Source organism: Gigantopelta aegis, chromosome 11 (assembly GCF_016097555.1).
Source record: "Gigantopelta aegis isolate Gae_Host chromosome 11, Gae_host_genome, whole genome shotgun sequence".
NCBI classification, from domain to species: domain Eukaryota; kingdom Metazoa; phylum Mollusca; class Gastropoda; order Neomphalida; family Peltospiridae; genus Gigantopelta; species Gigantopelta aegis.
The window spans coordinates 4801322-4823325 of record NC_054709.1 but is presented as its reverse complement, the minus strand read 5'-3'; the positions used below and the strand labels follow the sequence as shown (position 1 = coordinate 4823325).

At 39.2% G+C, this 22004-nt stretch overlaps 1 protein-coding gene across 4 annotated transcripts in view; it reads right to left on the bottom strand.

The window, feature by feature from the left end:
• Positions 1-230: 230 nt before the first annotated feature.
• Positions 231-22004, bottom strand: part of LOC121385560 — a 93130-nt gene continuing 71356 nt past the window's right edge. For 3 of the 4 annotated variants that reach the window (XM_041516280.1, XM_041516281.1, XM_041516278.1), the window contains 4 exons: positions 6485-6628; positions 5082-5217; positions 4473-4673; positions 232-3043 (listed from right to left, as the gene is read on the bottom strand). In XM_041516280.1, coding sequence (XP_041372214.1) covers positions 1935-3043; positions 4473-4673; positions 5082-5217; positions 6485-6628 — 1590 coding nt within the window. In that variant the 3' untranslated portion in view covers positions 232-1934. Of the gene's footprint in view, positions 3044-4472; positions 4674-5081; positions 5218-6484; positions 6629-22004 lie in introns of all 4 variants that reach the window. The other variant, XM_041516279.1, reaches the window with a different exon arrangement.

The window sequence follows — 22004 nt, the reverse complement described above, 5'->3', positions numbered from 1 at the left end:
GTATGTATGTATGTATGTATGTATGTATGAATATCTATATATTGTATGTATGTCGAGGTTGACTGTTACATACATAGATATTAACGCACTGGCGCAGGGGATAATTAAATCCTTTCTGGCCTCACAAATTGTCCCATGCCGTTGCTGGGACTCGAACCTGTGGCATCGAATCGCCTGCAAATTGCAGACTAACCACGGTGCGCTCTGAGCTATTGAGGCATCCATATGTATGTATGTATGTATGTATGTATGTATGTATGTATGTTTGTTTATCCTGCAACCACCGTTTCTGTTGACCCAGTATGATGACGGGTATAGTAGCAGGATATGACGTTTCACGTCACTCATGTCACATCACACGCATAGAGCTACATTACAAAATCGCTCATTTGACATCTAGGTCATCGTACAATGTGGCTGAATTAACAAATAATAGTTTTTCCCTTTAATTTTATGGTCTGTAGGATAATAATAATAACTAGTTAATGACATCGGATATCTACTTTATATCGTTCAGGGCGAATGAAAAATTCTGCTCTGCAGAGCCTCGCGGAAGTTTCCGTTTTTAGCTTCACAGAATAATGCAGATATCCGACGTCATTAACTAGTTATTCTCTGCATATATGTATGTATTGATGTATGAATATCTATATATTGTATGTATGTCGAGGTTGATTGTTACATACATAAATATTAACGCACTGGTACAGGGGATAATTAAATTATGTATGTTCGTATGTTCGTATGTATGTATGTATGTATAACACCAACCTTTGAACTGATAAGCATGTTAAATAAGTAAGTCAGAAGCAACTACTGAATCTGCAGATACAAACAGTTCTTATTTACTCTGGACGTTTTGGTGTCTGCATTCTACTGTAATGTATCTGAGTTATCACACACTGATACAGCAGCTCTATCACGTTGTCTATTATTTCACACTTCAAGTATGTCCACGTGCCCGTTCGCCCGCGCAGGCAACGATTTCTTAAAATATTGCATTCTCCTTGCGAAACTTCTTCCCATTGTCCCCTGTCCGAATCCATCGATACTCTGGTAAATATTGTCTTCATCTTCCTCGACATTTTCTAAACTGAAACGAACCTTATCTTTCGCACGGTTGATGACGTGATTGGTTGTATCACGGAGGTGTCTGCGTCTCAAACAAGATGGAAGTCGTTTAGTGTCAGCTCGTTTGATATGGCCAGCTGTCATCGACTGTCGTAGATTTCGAACAAAAGAAACAGCTGTGCCTTCGACCGTACTATTTTCTCTATCTAGTACTGATCCTTTCAGAAAGAGAGGTATCCCCTCTTTCAAGCTAGCCATGAACGGTCTGGCAGCTTCGCTTTTGGATAACGAGCGACCCTTAGCTAAGACAGTTTCCCTAACAGATCTCCCAAGCTCTGGTTTGATGTGAACAGACTTCCCCTCAATTAGAGCGGTTTGCAGTACTGCTGGTGTGTTTTTAGCCTCATCCTCCTCATCCAAATAGTCTGGAATTGGTTCGTGGTTAAATGTCTGACAGAAATGCAGCGCATTCTCCAGGTTGACAGTATCCGACAGGAACCCAGTTTGCTTTCTGTAGAATGTCACGTCTGTGACAGAAATCATGTGCTGAAGAGTCCCCCATCGGTGAATGAGCATTCCGAAGAACTGGATTAGTAGAATGATCAAGAAGAAAAATACGAAGCACAGGCCCAAAAGTTCGACTCTTTCTCCCAAAAACGGTATCACAACTGGCTGTTTTAGTTGGAACATGAAGTTCAGCGCAATCCACAAGAGATTTGTCATCACAAACATGAAAACGTAGTTGTCGCGAAGGTCTAGTAAGCCCGCCTTTATCTCCTTTTCTTTTTGTTCATCTTTTTCAAGAGGTTTAAGATATTTTTCTATGAATATTTTCCAAAACACACCCTCCTCTTCATTTATTGTTAACAGTGGACCATTTCCAAGATCTGGATCATGCAACCACTCGTCCGTTGATGCTGCTTGTGGTGGCAGTTCAACTGATTTTTTGGTGGTGGTGGTGGTGGTTCTACTACTGGTAGTGGTGGTGACATCTTTTCTTCTTGTTTTGGTTCCACACTATCAACAACTATCTCTTCAGGACCGCTTTCTGCTAGTGGCTCGTTTCCACGAGTGGCATAACGAATAAAGTTTTTGTTTAGTTCTTTCAAACCCTCTACGATTTGGCTTTCCGACTTGTCTTCCTTTCTTAGCGAAATGTTTCCAAGACTTTGTAGGAGATCTTTCAGTTCCTTCAGGTAAGACGATCGAAGAAACAGTTTGGCCAGAAATCCATCTTTCGGTTTCTCTTTTTCAATTTTCTCCTGTTCCAACTCGGCTTGTGTCTTCCTCTTCGGAGCCTCCCGCGTTCCCCACGACACGTTGAACAGATTGCACATGGAATAGATCACGAGGACTAAGTATCCAGCAGGCAGGGTGATCATGTACAGCAGACCGTGTGCCAAGCAACCAAGTTCCTTAATGTGCAACAGGCCGGTGAAGAGGAAGATGGCAATCAGTCCAACGAAGAAAATCACACTGGGATGAAAGGGGCTTTCAGCAGCCGTTACGAACGTTCCCACTAGCACGACCATCATCAGGAACGCATACGCCGTACTGAGTATAGCAGCAAATATCAGCTGGTATTTCGGCTTCAGGTGGTAGCAGGCTACAATATAGACTGCAGGTGGCACTATGGCTATGACGTAGCACACGATAAGGTCGAGTTCGAAGACCTTCTGGATAGACCCGGCGATCATCAACGTCACTGTGCCTGGTCCGAGGACAGTGCCGAACATGATGGCCATTTGGTACCAGATATACAGCATGCTGATGTTGGGGTTCACGCTCACGGTCAGGTTGGCGCTGGTCAACAAGTCCATGATGTTTGCTAGCGTGGAGGGCATCCAGCGTCTTCGCTGATTGAAGAATTCGTTGAAGCCTTCAGGGGCGTACGTGAATGCATCTGCACCGGCGACATAGTCCACCCTGTAGCCTTGCTGCAACAGCAGCGTGCACAGCCAGCGGTCCTCGCCTGTACATAAAGAGGTGAGTGTCGTAAACTATAGTCCAACCCACAACGAACGCCCTTTTTCATACTATAGAATTTACTACACACTATTTATTTCTGAGCAGATTGTTTTCTATAGTCCGTCTCACAGCAAACGCCGTTTTTCATGCCATGGAATTTACTACAAGTTATTTATTTCTGAGCGGATTGATTTGTAATTGCACACAAACATAGGTTAGTTTTTTTTTTTTTTTTTTTTTTTTTTTTTTTTTTTTTTTTTTTTGGGGGGGGGGTGTTTTTTTGGGGGGGTTTTCTTGAGGGGGGGTGGTGTTATTTCCAAAGCACTTTTAATTTTCTTCTTACGTCAAAAGTTATTTACCAAAATTGTTTTTTTACTAGACTGATGAGACGGACTATATAAGTGCAAATCCAGGTTGTATTGAGTTTTATATGCTGAATACTTAAACAATGAATCAATCGACATAATGTTTTTCTCGTTCCAACCAGTGCACCACAACTGGTTAAAGGCCATGGTATGTGCTTTCCTGTCTACAGAATGAGATTTTGGACTAATATTTCCTACGTATAATAAAAACGTTTTTAATTAAACCAAAATGTCTAGTAGCTATGTCGATTGTTTCTTTTGTTTAACGAGACGACTAGAACACATTGATTTATTAATCATCAGCTACTGGGTGTCAAACATTTGGTAATTTTGACATATAGTCTTAAAGAGGAAACCCACTACATGTTTTCGTTAGTAGCAAGACCGTTTGTATATCCCATAAACAGGATAGCACATACCACGGCCTTTGATATACCAGTCGTGGTGCACTGTCTGGTGTGTGTTCACAGGAAGGTTTTATGGGTCCAACCCATCCCTGTTTCGGGGAAGCCTAACCTGACCTCCCACATCCCCCTCCCCCACCACCACCCCAGATATATATACATATATATATCGCCACAGTCCTGAATCCCCTGTTAAGTATATCTATACGTACCTGTTATATTGCATCATTCTTGCATGTATTGTTTTTTAATTGGATTACGATAGCACTTGCTTGATGCGCCTTCCTTCTACGATCGATCCCCATCGGTAGGCCAATTGCCCTATTTATCTTTCCACCCAGTGCACCACGAATGGTATATCAAAGGCCGTGGTATGTACTATCATGTCTGGAAAGGTGCATACAAAATATCCCTTGCTACTAATGGAACAAATATAGCGGGTTTCCTCTCTAAGACTATATGTCAAAATGTTTTACTTACGATGATTAATACATCCATGTGCTCTAGATTGTGTCAAACAAAAAACAAAATTATTTGTTTGGCATTCGATTGTGAAATTGCAAAGTTGGGAGGGTTTACTGAATTAGGCTGCATGTAACCAGAAATTAAAAATGTGCTGAGGTTTCGAAAACAAGAAAAAAAGGTTTCCTTTAATATCTAATACCTTGTTCATACTGGAGGAAGTGTCCTGGCTCGGTGGGCAAGATGGTGTACTTCCTGATGATATTGTCATCCATGAGCGCCGAGCCGCGAAACAGGGAGAAACAGCCGGGACTGCACAGTACACACCCCAGCACGTGCTCAGTGGATTTCTGCAACCAATGTCCAATCGCGTACTCAAATTTCTGGTACCACACTAGTGGACCTAGAAGAAGAAGAAGAAGAAGAAGAAGAAGAAATACATACAATCATCAAAATCGTACCTGGCAGCGTGCAAAGAATCGGTCTGTTACCGGCCTCGGTTGTGTCGTAGTTAAGCTGTCGGATATAAGGCTGGTAGGTACTGGGTTCACAGCCCGGTACCGGCTGGCCTTACATCAGACATCAAACAAAGTCTCGAACAAAAGACAAACAATTACTAGTTATCTCTTTAAACATAATATTGCGTTTGTTATAAATGTTGTCTGTTTGTTGTGTTATTTTTGTTTGTTTGTTTTATTTTCGGTTTAGCTTTTTTAAAGTTAAATTCATTTTAATTTTATTTTATTTTTCATTTTATTTTCGTTTCGTTTGGGGTTTTAAAATATGTTTTTGTTGTGTGGCAAACACCCACCTGAACCAATTGGGTGGATTCGTCCACAAGCAGCTCCGACCCTTTGACCTTTCCTCATTCTGTCCACCAGAAGGCGCACTGCCCCAGGCATGAAATCTGTGTCACCATCCAGAGCAAGGATGAACGTATTTTCAGACTAAAACCAAATAAAAAAAATATTTGATGTGTGAGTCACCATCTAGAACAAGAATGAATGTATTTTCAGACTAAAAACTATTTTTATTTTATTGATATGTGAGTCACCATCCAGAACAAGAATGAACGTATTTTCAGACTAAAACCAAATAAACAAATAATTGATATGTGAGTCACCATCTAGAACAAGAATGAATGTATTTTCAGACTAAAAAAAAAAAGAAAAAAAAAATGATATGTGAGTCACCATCTAGAACAAGAATGAACGTATTTTCAGACTAAAAACAAATAAAAAATAATTGATGTGTGAGTCACCATCTAGAACAAGAATGAACGTATTTTCAGACTAAAACCAAATAAAATAAAAAATTGATACGTGAGTCACCATCTAGAACAAGAATTAACGTATTTTAGGATTAAAATGTGGGGGTTTTTTTTAATTGATGTGTGAGTCACCATCCAGAACAAGAATGAACGTATTTTCTGACTAAAAACAAATAAAAAATCAGTGATGTGTGAGTTACTATCCAGAACAAGAATGAACGTATTTTCAGACAAAAACCAAATTAAAAAAAACATTGATGTGTGAGTCTCCATCTAGAAGAAGAATGAACGTATTTTCAGACTGAAAAAAACAAATTGATATGTGAGTCACCATCCAGAACAAGAATGAACGTATTTTCAGACTAAAAACAAATAAAAAATAATTGATGTGTGAGTCACCATCTAGAACAAGAATGAACGTATTTTCAGACTAAATTTTTTTTTTTTAAATTGATCTATGAGTCACCATCCAGAACAAGAATGAACGTATTTTTAGACTAAAAACAAATAAAAAATAATTGATGTGTGAGTCACCATCCAGAACAAGAATGAACGTATTTTCAGACTAAAAACAATTAAAAAATAATTGATGTGTGAGTCACTATCCAGAACAAGAATGAACGTATTTTTAGACTAAAAAATAAAATAAAAAATTGATGTGTGACTGAGAATACAATGCAAACTCGCAATGCGTAATTCTTATTGCAACATAAGGGTATAATATCGCCTCTAATTTACGTTATAGTAGAGATGTATATGAATGAGATATTATGGTTTATTCCAAATGATATATAGAGGCTATTTCATATTGGCCTTTTTTTTGCATCCGATTTTACTCAAATTTGTGACAAAATGACTTTTCACTGAAAATCACTTTAATATACTCTAGTGGTGTCGTTAACCAAAACAAACTTTAACTTTTGATGTAATAGAGGCAGACAAACCTTCCGCACGACGTCGTCACTGAGATGTTCAAAGATGGCCAGCCGGCTTTTCGTATTGAGCAGGTTGTTCTCGATGGCAATGATCAATTCATCTTCCGATTCCTTGGTGAGTCGGTAACCCAGTAGATAGTACATATACATCACCTGTCAGTGCAAAACACACCAGATACACATACATACTGTCATGTCTAAGAACGTAGTGTAAAACACACCAGATACACATGTATACTGTCATGTCTAAGAACGCAGTGTGAAACACACCAGATACACATACATACTGTCATGTCTAAGAACGCAGTGTAAAACACACCAGATACACATACATACTGTCATGTCTAAGAACGTAGTGTGAAACACACCAGATACACATATATAGTGTCATGTCTAAGAACGCAGTGTGAAACACACCAGATACACATACATACTGTCATGTCTAAGAACGCAGTGTAAAACACACCAGATACACATGTATACTGTCATGTCTAAGAACGCAGTGTGAAACACACCAGATACACATGCATACTGTCATGTCTAAGAACGCAGTGTAAAACACACCAGATACACATGCATACTGTCATGTCTAAGAACGCAGTGTGAAACACACCAGATACACATGCATACTGTCATGTCTAAGAACGCAGTGTGAAACACACCAGATACACATGTATACTGTCATGTCTAAGAACGTAGTGTAGAACACACCAGATACACATGTATACTGTCATGTCTAAGAACGTAGTGTAAAACACACCAGATACACATATATACTGTCATGTCTAAGAACGTAGTGTGAAACACACCAGATACACATATATACTGTCATGTCTAAGAACGCAGTGTAAAACACACCAGATACACAAAACACACCAGAGTGTACACATACACATATATACTGTCATGTCTAAGAACGCAGTGTAAAACACACCAGATACACATGTATACTGTCATGTCTAAGAACGCAGTGTAAAACACACCAGATACACATGTATACTGTCATGTCTAAGAACGTAGTGTAAAACACACCAGATACACATATATACTGTCATGTCTAAGAACGTAGTGTGAAACACACCAGATACACATACATACTGTCATGTCTAAGAACGCAGTGTAAAACACACCAGATACACATGTATACTGTCATGTCTAAGAACGCAGTGTGAAACACACCAGATACACATATATACTGTCATGTCTAAGAACGCAGTGTAAAACACACCAGATACACATGTATACTGTCATGTCTAAGAACGTAGTGTAAAACACACCAGATACACATATATACTGTCATGTCTAAGAACGTAGTGTGAAACACACCAGATACACATACATACTGTCATGTCTAAGAACGTAGTGTGAAACACACCAGATACACATGTATACTGTCATGTCTAAGAACGTAGTGTAAAGCACACCAGATACACATGTATACTGTCATGTCTAAGAACGTAGTGTAAAGCACACCAGATACACATGTATACTGTCATGTCTAAGAACGCAGTGTGAAATACACCAGGACCCATATTCATGTCTAAGAAAAGTGTAAACACACGTCTACGACTAGCACTTACGTGTGCCGTAGACATACGTTTACGTGCAACACACCAGATACACATACATACTGTCATGTCTATTCTCATGAAACACACCAGATACACACACCAGATACACATACATACTGTCATGTCTAAGAACGCAGTGTGAAACACACCAGATACACATACATACTGTCAGATACACATACATACTGTCATGTCTAAGAACGTAGTGTGAAACACACCAGATACCAGATACACATACATACGTAAGAACTAGTGTGAAACACACCAGATACACTGGAGTCAATTAATAAACAACACATACATACTGTCATGCTACCGGGTAAATAACAAATGCGCAAAACAGATACAATTTACTGTCATGTCTAAGAACGTGTGCTAACAATAACATTGCGAACAGTGAACCATGGCATTTTGGTATAAGGTAGGGGATACCGCGTTTTGGTACGAACTTGACTGTCATGTCTAAGAACGAAAAGATAACACACCATTGATACACAACTCGAAACACCATCCGTTCGATCACGAACGCAGTGTGAAACACAAAAATATGTTCAATCCGTGGGCGTTCGCCATAGCAAACTGCTTCATGTCTATTGGAAATGCTGCTACTTTCCGTAAATAATAGTAAAGTGTGAAACACACGATACACGATCGTGCTTCATAAGAACGCAGTTATTATACTGTCATGTCTAAGAACTGTACTGTGCAGCGTTAGTTGCAACCTGAGGCACCTGAGAACGCAGTGTGAAACACACCAGATACACATACATACTGTCATGTCTAAGAACGCAGTGTGAAACACACCAGATACACATACATACTGTCATGTCTAAGAACGCAGTGTGAAACACACCAGATACACATACATACTGTCATGTCTAAGAACGCAGTGTAAAACACACCAGATACACATACATACTGTCATGTCTAAGAACGCAGTGTAAAACACACCAGATACACATGTATACTGTCATGTCTAAGAACGCAGTGTGAAACACACCAGATACACATGTATACTGTCATGTCTAAGAACGCAGTGTGAAACACACCAGATACACATACATACTGTCATGTCTAAGAACGCAGTGTGAAACACAACAGATACACATATATACTGTCATGTCTAAGAACGCAGTGTGAAACACACCAGATACACATACATACTGTCATGTCTAAGAACGTAGTGTAAAACACACCAGATACACATGTATACTGTCATGTCTAAGAACGTAGTGTGAAACACACCAGATACACATACATACTGTCATGTCTAAGAACGCAGTGTAGAACACACCAGATACACATGTATACTGTCATGTCTAAGAACGCAGTGTGAAACACACCAGATACACATGTATACTGTCATGTCTAAGAACGCAGTGTGAAACACATCAGATACACATATATAGTGTCAAGTCAAAGAACGCAGTGTAGAACACACCAGATACACATATATAGTGTCAAGTCAAAGAACGCAGTGTAAAACACACCAGATACACATGTATACTGTCATGTCTAAGAACGTAGTGTAGAACACACCAGATACACATGTATACTGTCAAGTCAAAGAACGCAGTGTAGAGCACACCAGATACACATGTATACTGTGATGTCTAAGAACGTATTGTAAAACACAGCAGATACACATGTATACTGTCATGTCTAAGAACGTAGTGTAAAACACACCAGATACACATATATACTGTCATGTCTAAGAACGCAGTGTAAAACACACCAGATACACATGTATACTGTCATGTCTAAGAACGTAGTGTAAAACACACCAGATACACATACATACTGTCATGTCTAAGAACGCAGTGTGGAACACACCAGATACACATACATACTGTCATGTCTAAGAACAGTGTGAAACACACCAGATACACAAGATACTGTCATGTCTAAGAACGTAGTGAACACACCATACATATACACATGTATACTGTCATGTCTAAGAACGCAGTGTAAAACACACCAGAACACACCAGATACACATACATACTGTCATGTCTAAGAACGTAGTGTAAAACACACCAGATACACATACATACTGTCATGTCTAAGAACGCAGTGTAGAACACACCAGATACACGTACACAGTGTTAAGTCAAAGAACGCTGTGTAGAACACACCAGATACACATGTATAGTCATGTCTAAGAACGCAGTGTAAAACACACCAGATACACATGTATACTGTCATGTCTAAGAACGCAGTGTGAAACACACCAGATACACATACATACTGTCATGTCTAAGAACGCAGTGTGAAACACACCAGATACACATGTATAATGTCTAAGAACGCAGTGTAAAACACACCAGATACACATATATACTGTCATGTCTAAGAACGCAGTGTAAAACACACCAGATACACATGTATACTGTCATGTCTAAGAACGCAGTGTAAAACACACCAGATACACATATATACTGTCATGTCTAAGAACGCAGTGTAAAACACACCAGATACACATATATACTGTCATGTCTAAGAACGTAGTCTAGAACACACCAGATACACACGTATACTGTCATGTCTAAGAACGTAGTGTGAAACACACCAGATACACATGTATACTGTCATGTCTAAGAACGCAGTGTAAAACACACCAGATACACATACATACTGTCATGTCTAAGAACGCAGTGTGAAACACACCAGATACACATACATACTGTCATGTCTAAGAACGCAGTGTAAAACACACCAGATACACATGTATACTGTCATGTCTAAGAACGCAGTGTAGAACACACCAGATACACATACATACTGTCATGTCTAAGAACGCAGTGTAGAACACACCAGATACACATGTATACTGTCATGTCTAAGAACGCATGTATACTGTCATGTGTAGTGTAGAACACACCAGATACACATACATACTGTCATGTCTAAGAACGCAGTGTAGAACACACCAGATACACATACATACTGTCATGTCTAAGAACGCAGTGTAAAACACACCAGATACACATGTATACTGTCATGTCTAAGAACGCAGTGTAAAACACACCAGATACACATACATACTGTCATGTCTAAGAACGCAGTGTAGAACACACCAGATACACATACATACTGTCATGTCTAAGAACGCAGTGTAGAACACACCAGATACACATGTATACTGTCATGTCTAAGAACGCAGTGTGAAACACACCAGATACACATGTATACTGTCATGTCTAAGAACGCAGTGTAAAACACACCAGATACACATGTATACTGTCATGTCTAAGAACGCAGTGTAGAACACACCAGATACACATATACTGTCATACGCAGTGTAAAACACACCAGATACACATATATACTGTCATGTCAAAGAACGCAGTGTAGAACACACCAGCTACACATGTATACTGTCATGTCTAAGAATGTAGTGTAGAACACACCACATACACATGTATAGTATCATGTCTAAGAACTTAGTGTAAAACACACCAGATACACATATATACTGTCATGTCTAAGAACGCAGTGTAGAACACACCAGATACACATATATACTGTCATGTCTAAGAACGCAGTGTAAAACACACCAGATACACATGTATACTGTCATGTCTAAGAACGTAGTGTAGAACACACCAGATACACATGTATACTGTCATGTCTAAGAACGCAGTGTAGAACACACCAGATACACATGTATACTGTCATGTCTAAGAACGTAGTGTAAAACACACCAGATACACATGTATACTGTCATGTCTAAGAACGTAGTGTAAAACACACCAGATACACATATATACTGTCATGTCTAAGAACGCAGTGTAAAACACACCAGATACACATGTATACTGTCATGTCTAAGAACGTAGTGTAAAACACACCAGATACACATACATACTGTCATGTCTAAGAACGCAGTGTGGAACACACCAGATACACATACATACTGTCATGTCTAAGAACGCTGTGTAGAACACACCAGATACACATGTATAGTCGTGTCTAAGAACGCAGTGTAAAACACACCAGATACACATACATACTGTCATGTCTAAGAACGTAGTGTAAAACACACCAGATACACATACATACTGTCATGTCTAAGAACGCAGTGTAGAACACACCAGATACACGTACACACTGTCATGTCTAAGAACGCAGTGTAAAACACACCAGATACACATGTATACTGTCATGTCTAAGAACGCAGTGTGAAACACACCAGATACACATGTATACTGTCATGTCTAAGAACGCAGTGTGAAACACACCAGATACACATACATACTGTCATGTCTAAGAACGCAGTGTGAAACACACCAGATACACATACATACTGTCATGTCTAAGAACGCAGTGTGAAACACACCAGATACACATACATACTGTCATGTCTAAGAACGCAGTGTGAAACACACCAGATACACATACATACTGTCATGTCTAAGAACGCAGTGTAGAACACACCAGATACACATGTATACTGTCATGTCTAAGAACGCAGTGTGAAACACACCAGATATACATGTATACTGTCATGTCTAAGAACGCAGTGTGAAACTCACCAGTTACACACGTATACTGTCATGTGTAAGATCGCACGGTGAAACACACCAGATACACATGTATACTGTCATGTCTAAGAACGCAGTATGAAACACACCAGATAAACATGTATACTGTCATGTCTAAGAACACAGTGTAAAACACACCAGATACACATGTATACTGTCATGTCTAAGAACGCAGTGTGAAACACACCAGATACACATGTATACTGTCACTAAGAACGCAGTGTAAAACACACCAGATACACATGTATACTGTCATGTCTAAGAACGCAGTGTGCAGTTTATTGCCCGTAGCCTATAACCTTGATGTGATTGATGTGACTTTAAATATTTTAATACTGTATTATACCAATATTCTTTAGACAGTGTCTTCGGTCATCTGACGAAGTAAATCGTAGACTTTTTGTTCTAACATTATACGAGTATTTGGTAATATAAAGCTTAGCCAGTCATCCTAGCGGACCTAGGTACACTGTAGGTTATTGTCTTTATTGTGATAAGTATTAATTCTGTGTTACAAGATTACTGAAAGAGTAGTTAAGGGTTAATTAAAAATTAACCCGTTAGGAATAGAGCTGTAATTCCTTTATTAATTAAGTTCCCCTGCAAGCGTTTCTAAATTATCACACGTTACTGAACGAGTAGTAAGGGTTAACTAAAAATTAACCAGTTAGGAATGGTGTTGTAATTCCTTTATTAATTAACTTCTCCGGGAAGCGTTTCTCAATTATCACACGTGTGGGTGTGGTGTAACGCTGAAGTGATTCGCATATTGTGTAACTAGACACCTAGAGATTAACTAATTAAGTGATCAGTTCTGGGTTGTTATTATTGCTGTTATTAATTAACTACTATGGCTGTACATTTGTCAGCGTAGATTAATACAGATTCCAAAGTGTATTGTGTTTTTGTTGTGTTTCTAGTGAGCTAAACGTGCTATCAATATATATACTTTATATAAGATCGTATCTCTGATCATACCTAGAGACGAGCCATACTAGGGTTTAACAGCCTGTTACAGAGATATCTAATAGATATACAAGTAGGAGAGACATTTTGATAATCGTGTTTTATTCGGTTACGGGAATTATAGAATCCTCGTGACAGGAGTAGAAAATTGGGGGCTCGTCCGGGATCTGAAACGGGACATGCATATTTAAAAATGTATTGTTTGTAAATGGGGGCTTTATAAATTATTTTTACAAATTTACCAGAAGTAGCACGTTGTTCACTAGAAAATTAATTAATAATAAGTGCGTCATATCTAAACATGGATAAGAATTTGCTGGATAGGCCTACGCTCAGTGTAGTGGAGATTAAGCGAGCACGTAAGGCCGAGTTAGTTGAAATCGCGGGTGAGCGAGAAATTGATTTAACATCAGCAAAAACCTTAGGTGATATAAAGACAATTATTATCCAGGAAGTTTTTGGTGATAGGCCTGTTATGGAAGACAGTGAGATTGTTCCAGAGATAGAGATAAGTGACTTGAGTATGGAACAACAGTTAGCTTTTAAAAAGCTTGAGTACGAAAGAGAAGAACGTGCATTAGATACAGAGAGAGAGAGAGAAAGAGAAGAGAGGGAGAGAGAGAGGGAGAGAGAAAGAGAAGATAGCGATAGAGTGTCACGGTACATGCTTTTAAATTTGTTTCGCCTGTGGCGATTTTAATTGTGTTAGAGGGCCGTGTGCAATTTATTGCCCGTAGCCCAGGTGGGCAACTTGTTACGTAATACTTGGTAAATATCATTTCTGCTCTGTGTATAACCTTGATGTGATTGATGTGACTTTAAATATTTTAATACTGTATTATACCAATATTCTTTAGACAGTGTCTTCGGTCATCTGACGAAGTAAATCGTAGACTTTTTGTTCTAAAATTATATGAGTGTTTGGTAATATAAAGCTTAGCCAGTCATCCTAGAAGACCCTAGGTAAACTGTAGGTTATTGTCTTTATTGTGATAGGTACCAGTATTAATTTTGTGTTACAGATTACTGAAAGAGTAGTTAAGGGTTAATTAAAAATTAACCCGTTAGGAATAGAGCTGTAATTCCTTTATTAATTAAGTTCCCCAAGAAGCGTTTCTAAATTATCACACGTTACTGAACGAGTAGTAAGGGTTAATTATAAATTAACCAGTTAGGAATGGTGTTGTAATTCCTTTATTAATTAACTTCTCCTGGAAGCGTTTCTCAATTATCACACGTGTGGGTGTGGTGTAACGGTGAAGTGATTCGCATATTGTGTAACTAGACACCTAGAGATTAACTAATTAAGTGATCAGTTCTGGGTTGTTATTATTGCTGTTATTAATTAACTACTACGGCTGTACATTTGTCAGCGTAGATTAATACAGATTCCAAAGTGTATTGTGTTTTTGTTGTGTTTTCCAGAGAACTAACGTGCTATAATAATATATACTTTATATAAGATCGTATCTCTGATCATACCTAAGAGACGAGCCATACTAGGGTTAACAGCCTGTTACAGAGAGATCTAATAGATATACAGTTAGGAGAGATATTTTGATAATCGTGTTTTATTCAGTTACGGGAATTATAGAATCCCCGTGACATAGAGAAAAAGAAGATAGGGATAGAGAAGATAGATATAGGGATAGAGAAGATAGAGAGAGAGAGAGAGAGAGAGAGAGAGAGAGAGAGAGAGAGAGAGAGAGAGAGAGAGAGAGAGAGAGAGAGAGAGAGAGAGAGAGAGAGAGAGAGAGAGAGAGAGAGAAGAGAGGGATAGAGAATTCCAGTTAGAAAAATTAAAAGTGGAATATGAGTTAAAGTTGTATACTGAAGAAGTCAGACGAGAAGCCGGAAATGGGTTTAACATGTCGGAGGCTTATAGATCAGTGCCTGTATTTGACGATCAGGAGGTAGACATGTTTTTTCAACTTTTTGAATGGGCCGCTAAGCAGCTAAATTGGCCGCAGTCTAAGTGGACATTGTTAGCCGTGTCTAAGTTTAAGGGGAAGGCTAGTATAGCTTATAATTCAATGAGTGATGAGCGAGCAAGTCAGTACGACCTAGTTAAGACTGCGGTGTTGAGGGCGTATGAATTACGACCTGAGGATTATCGTTTATGGTATAGCGAGTTGAGAAAAACGCAGGGTCAGTCTTATAGTGAGTTTGTGGCTAAGAAGGCAGGGATGTTTGATAATGGGTGATTTCTCATCAGGTAGAATCATATACCGAGTTACGGGAGTTGTTGATCTTACAGGACATTAAAAATGGATTACCAGTTAGCTTACGTATTCATTTAGAGGATCGTGATGTCAAAAAGATAGAGGAGGCAGGCATAGTGGCAGATGATTACGTGTTAATACACAAAGCTCAGGCAGTACCGGGTAGCTCTTTACAACAGGGTGATAAGAAGAAATTTCAGCCAGGTTTTTCCCGGGAAAGTAACTATCGGGGAGAGTCATCTAGTTGGTCAGCTAGTCAGGCAAGGAATGCACCTGGTGGGCAAAGTAAGGATAGGCCTGCATTATCAGCCAATGCACGAACTTTTCGTCCACATTGCAGTTACTGTAAAAAGGATAACCATCTTATCGGAGACTGTTTTAAAAGGAAACGCGATAATGCGCAAGTGGTCGGTTTAGTGAGGTCAGCTCCGTTAGCGAGAGAGTTAATGGTTAGTCCCATTGCAGAGAAAGTAAATCCGTATGTGTCCACTGGTATGGTTTGTGATGTGAAACAAGAGTTGTGTCCTAAGGCTATATCAATCTATAGAGATACCGGGTGTAGTCAGAGTTTGATCACGCAAAAGAGTTTAGCTGGTATTGAAAATTCAGACATAGGACGTAGTTTGGCTTTAACCTCGGTTACTGGAGAAAAAATGGTTGTTCGGTTACATAACGTTTTCTTGTGTTCAAAGTTTGTGACGGGACCAGTCATTATGGGGGTTGTGAAGGACTTGCCTGTTGAAAAGATAGGAGTTTTGTTGGGAAATGATTTGACTAGTCAGTGTTGTCAGCCGAAATGTGACCAACTGTTAATTAAAGACAGCACGTTACCAATAGAAGAGTGTGAGGTTGATGAGATTAAATATCCTGCGTGTGTAAAGACTAGGGCTATGGCCAGTAGGTTATCACGGGATCTAGAGGATATTTGTGATTTGTCTGATACGTGTGTGAGCCATGAAATTGGAGTGGATGAGGTTATCAGTAAAATGGTAGATAAGTCAACTGACAAATTAAATGTGGTGGAACCTGTTGATCTCCCGCAGAGGGGAATTGAACCAGTTGTGTTTGATAGAGGGGATTTACCTTGTAATAGACAAGAGTTAATTCTAGAGTAGGGGGCTGATCCAAAATTGTTGGCAGTTCGCACTACCTTGTTAACTGTGGACAAGGGAGTATTAATAAATAAGAGAGTTAGAGATCGGAGGTTGCCGGCGACCGAACTAGCTAGGACGCAACTGAGCCATGCTCAGAACAAAATAAAATCAGAGTTTGATAGGAAGGCTAGGAAGCAACTGAGCCATGCTCAGAGCAAAATAAAATCAGTGTTTGATAGGAAGACTAGGAGTCGGGAATTTAAACCAGGGGATAAAGTGCTGCTGTACCTTCCCATTAAACGGGGTTCATTGCAGAACAGGTATTTCGGGCCCTATGTTGTGCACAAACGGGTTAATGAGACAGGGTATGTGATAAACACTCCTGATAGGGTTAGGAAAAGTAGGTATTGTCACATCAATTTGCTAAAAGGTTATTTTGACAGACTGCCGATAGTTCCAGAGAGACCGGTCCAAATTGAGAGACACTCAATTCCCTGTGATGACGTCAAGACTGCGGAGATCAAGTTGGCCAACGGCCAGATTCTAGCAGACTTGAACCCCCAGCGAGCAAAGTTGACGACGTTGAAACAAGACAATGTTTCCATTTGTCAGAACCTTCCAACAGTTACCAATACCGTAAGCCAAGATGTGCGCTTGGAACCCAACGCTACACAGATTCGACAGCATGCCTATCGGAGAAAACCTGGAAAACGTGCGACGCTGAAAAAGAAGGAAACGAAGTTCCATTGGTCAGGTGAATGCGAGAAGTCATTCAACCGTCTCAAGCAGAGGCGCTACTCGTCTCCCGTGATGGCAGCACCAGACTACCGAATGCCGTTCAAGTTAGCTGTGGGTGCCAGTGACGTGGGTGCTGGGGCTGTGCTGTTCCAAGAAGACGAAGACGGACTGGACCATCCTAATGAAAGCCTCCAACCAGAGAGTTTTGAGATGGAGTCTTCTTCTGCAAGAATACCCAATTACCATTGGACATTTCAAGGGCACATCCAATGTAATTGCTGATGCCCTGTCCCGAAGTTGAACGTTATGATAATGTGTTGACATTCTTTATTTCTGTTTTGTTTATATATATTTTATTTGTATACCAGGGACTCAGAGACTCAGTGTGATTACTGGTAGTCACCTTATTATTACATGTGTTATAAATGCCCGTATGCGTCGGTTAACGCACCTTTTTGTTTTAATGTAGTATATTTCCCTATTCCTAGAGTAGAGGAAATATCCCTTTTGAGGTGGGGGTGTGTCACGGAACATGCTCTTAAATTTGTTTCGCCTGTGGCGATTTTTAATTGTGTTAGAGGGCCGTGTGCAGTTTATTGCCCGTAGCCCAGATGGGCAACTTGTTACGTAAGACTTCTGCGCGACCGTCCTCGATCGGTATGCCTAATACACACCCTCAGCCAGGTGCGGAGGCCATGTGGCTAGTAGTTACGTAATATCTCCGGTAGTGCTGTTTATGGCCAGGAGATTCCTCGCGGTTGGCGACAGCCAGACTGACGATAAGAGAGAAATATATCGACTCTAGTAGATGTAGAATATGAGATGATACGTGAGGTACCGCCTTGTACCCCCAGGCAAAATCCTGATTTATAATAAATAGCTAGTGTTTTAGAGATATCGACGAGAACAAATAGGAAGGCACCGAGGGAACGTTAGTCCGTTTGGACTTTGGTAAATATATTTTCTGCTCTGTGTATAACCTTGATGTGATTGATGTGACTTTAAATATTTTAATACTGTATTATACCAATATTCTTTAGACAGTGTCTTCGGTCATCTGACGAAGTAAATCGTAGACTTTTTGTTCTAACATTATACGAGTATTTGGTAATATAAAGCTTAGCCAGTCATCCTAGCGGACCTAGGTACACTGTAGGTTATTGTCTTTATTGTGATAAGTATTAATTCTGTGTTACATGATTACTGAAAGAGTAGTTAAGGGTTAATTAAAAATTAACCCGTTAGGAATAGAGCTGTAATTCCTTTATTAATTAAGTTCCCCTGCAAGCGTTTCTAAATTATCACACGTTACTGAACGAGTAATAAGGATTAACTAAAAATTAACCAGTTAGGAATGGTGTTGTAATTCCTTTATTAATTAACTTCTCCGGGAAGCGTTTCTCAATTATCACACGTGTGAGTGTGGTGTAACGGTGAAGTGATTCGCATATTGTGTAACTAGACACCTAGAGATTAACTAATTAAGTGATCAGTTCTGGGTTGTTATTATTGCTGTTATTAATTAACTACTACGGCTGTACATTTGTCAGCGTAGATTAATACAGATTCCAAAGTGTATTGTGTTTTTGTTGTGTTTCTAGTGAGCTAAACGTGCTATCAATATATATACTTTATATAAGATCGTATCTCTGATCATACCTAGAGACGAGCCATACTAGGGTTTAACAGCCTGCTACAGAGAGATCTAATAGATATACAAGTAGGAGAGACATTTTGATAATCGTGTTTTATTCGGTTACGGGAATTATAGAATCCCCGTGACAATAATGTCTAAGAACGCAGTGTAAAACACACCAGAGACACATGTATACTGTCATGTCTAAGAACGCAGTGTAAAACACACAAGATACACATGTATACTGTCATATGAAAGAATGAAGTGTAGAACACACCAGATACACATATATAGTGTCATGTCATGTCTAAGAACGCAGTGTGAAACACATATATACTGTCATGTCTAAGAACGCAGTGAAAAACACACCAGATAGACATGTATACTGTCATGTCTAAGAACGCTGTGTGAAACACACCAGATACACATATATACTGTCATGCCTAAGAACGCAGTGTAAAACACACCAGATACACATGTAGACTGTCATGTCAAAGAGCGTAGTGTAGAACACACCAGATACACATACATACTGTCATGTCTAAGAACGTAGTGTAAAACACACCAGATACACATACATACTTTCATGTCTAAGAACGCAGTGCAAAACACACCAGATACACATGTATACTGTCATGTGAAAGAATGCATTGTAGAACACACCAGATACACATATATAGTGGCATGTCAAAGAACGCAGTGTAGAACACACCAGATACACATGTATACTGTCATGTCTAAGAACGAAGTGTAAAACACACCAGATACACATGTATACTGTCATGTCTAAGAACGTAGTGTAAAACACACCAGATACACATACATACTGTCATGTCTAAGAACGTAGTGTAAAACACACCAGATACACATGTATACTGTCATGTCTAAGAACGTAGTGTAAAACACACCAGATACACATGTATACTGTCATGTCTAAGAACGCAGTGTAAAACACACCAGATACACATGTATACTGTCATGTCTAAGAACGCAGTGTAAAACACACCAGATACACATGTATACTGTCATGTCTAAGAACGTAGTGTGAAACACACCAGATACACATGTATACTGTCATGTCTAAGAACGCAGTGTAAAACACACCAGATACACATGTATACTGTCATGTCTAAGAACGCAGTGTAGAACACACCAGATACACATGTATACTGTCATGTCTAAGAACGTAGTGTGAAACACACCAGATACACATATATACTGTCATGTCTAAGAACGTAGTGTAGAACACACCAGATACACATGTATACTGTCATGTCTAAGAACGTAGTGTAAAACACACCAGATACACATGTATAGTCTCAAGTGAAAGAACGCAGTGTAGAACACACCAGATACACATGTATACTGTCAAGTCAGAGAACGCAGTGTAGAACACACCAGATACACATGTATGCTGTCATGTCTACGAACGCAGTGCAAAACATGCTAGATACATATAGAATACTATACGAGTTTACGCTAGATATCAGTTTTACGAAACGAGTGAACCTCCCAAACGTATCTGACCGAATGAAAGTGAGGTCAGATACGTTTGGGAAGTTCACGAGTTTCATAAAAAATGATATCTAGCGAAAACGAGTGTGGTATTTTATTTATTACCCTCCTTTAAATCACGCAAATTATGAAAAATAAATTTTGTATTTCAAGACCGGATGTTGATTTGCATAACTAGCCGGTGCACGACTACGTACCGCCGCATTGAGAAATAGTTCGTTGTACTTCCGCTACTTCTCAGTGACGTTTTCAGGGGAGTGGTGTAGACGTACTTCCCCATAAATTTCCATTGGGTTTCATTTTTTAATTTAAAGAAAGCTGTAAGGTACATGCATCAATATATGTTTATTTTCATATTGGGTGGAAAATGAGTAAAACTAATGCATAGCGGTGTCGTACAAATACGGTACGCACCACGAGGGTCGTACCGGATGAACGTCTTTTCATTGGTTGACAATGAAGCAAGGCTATTATGATTGGTTGGTCAGTAAGTCTACCGGGACTTTTTTTTTCATTCATGAAAAATTACGTTGGAACACATTTCCCAGCCTTCGCAAAAGCGTCAAAAACTTGACTAAATATATCAGAAGAAATGTTCAGAGTTATAAAAACTGACTTTTGTATTTACACACATATCATCGTTTGAATTATATGTTAATTAATTAAATACTTCTAGTTAATATTCGTATTGTCGTCCGTTCAAACATGTGTTGACCTAGATTAACGTGGTACCAAATGTTTCGCCCCAAGTCACTTCTCCCCAGAACAGTTCGCCCGCAATTTTTTTAGTTCGCCCCACGTGTAATACCCGTCTTCCCCAATACTTATTTGGCCCCATGATGCGTCACTGAATACTGGGAGTTCAACGTCTGGTCAATGCAATTAAATTGTTCTAAATCACAATACACAATTTGCGAGTCCACATTGAAGTAGATATTGTTGAAGAATGAATTAAGACGTAATCCAGTGTTCTAAAATAAAATAAGTCTGTGCTTTTATTTCCTTTCATGAACCGCCCAAATCGTCAGGGGTAAAACAAAAATAACAACCACAAACCCTTCCACCACAAAGAACAAACAAACAAAAAAACTAAAATCACGTACACATAAACTACACATGTCTACCAAATTTTAAAATGCATGTAATTTAAAACATATTTCATAACCATCACGCACACCATTTGTGCCATTTGTTTCTGTAATAAAAATATACATGTATATATGTAAAACTGGGACGACCAAAC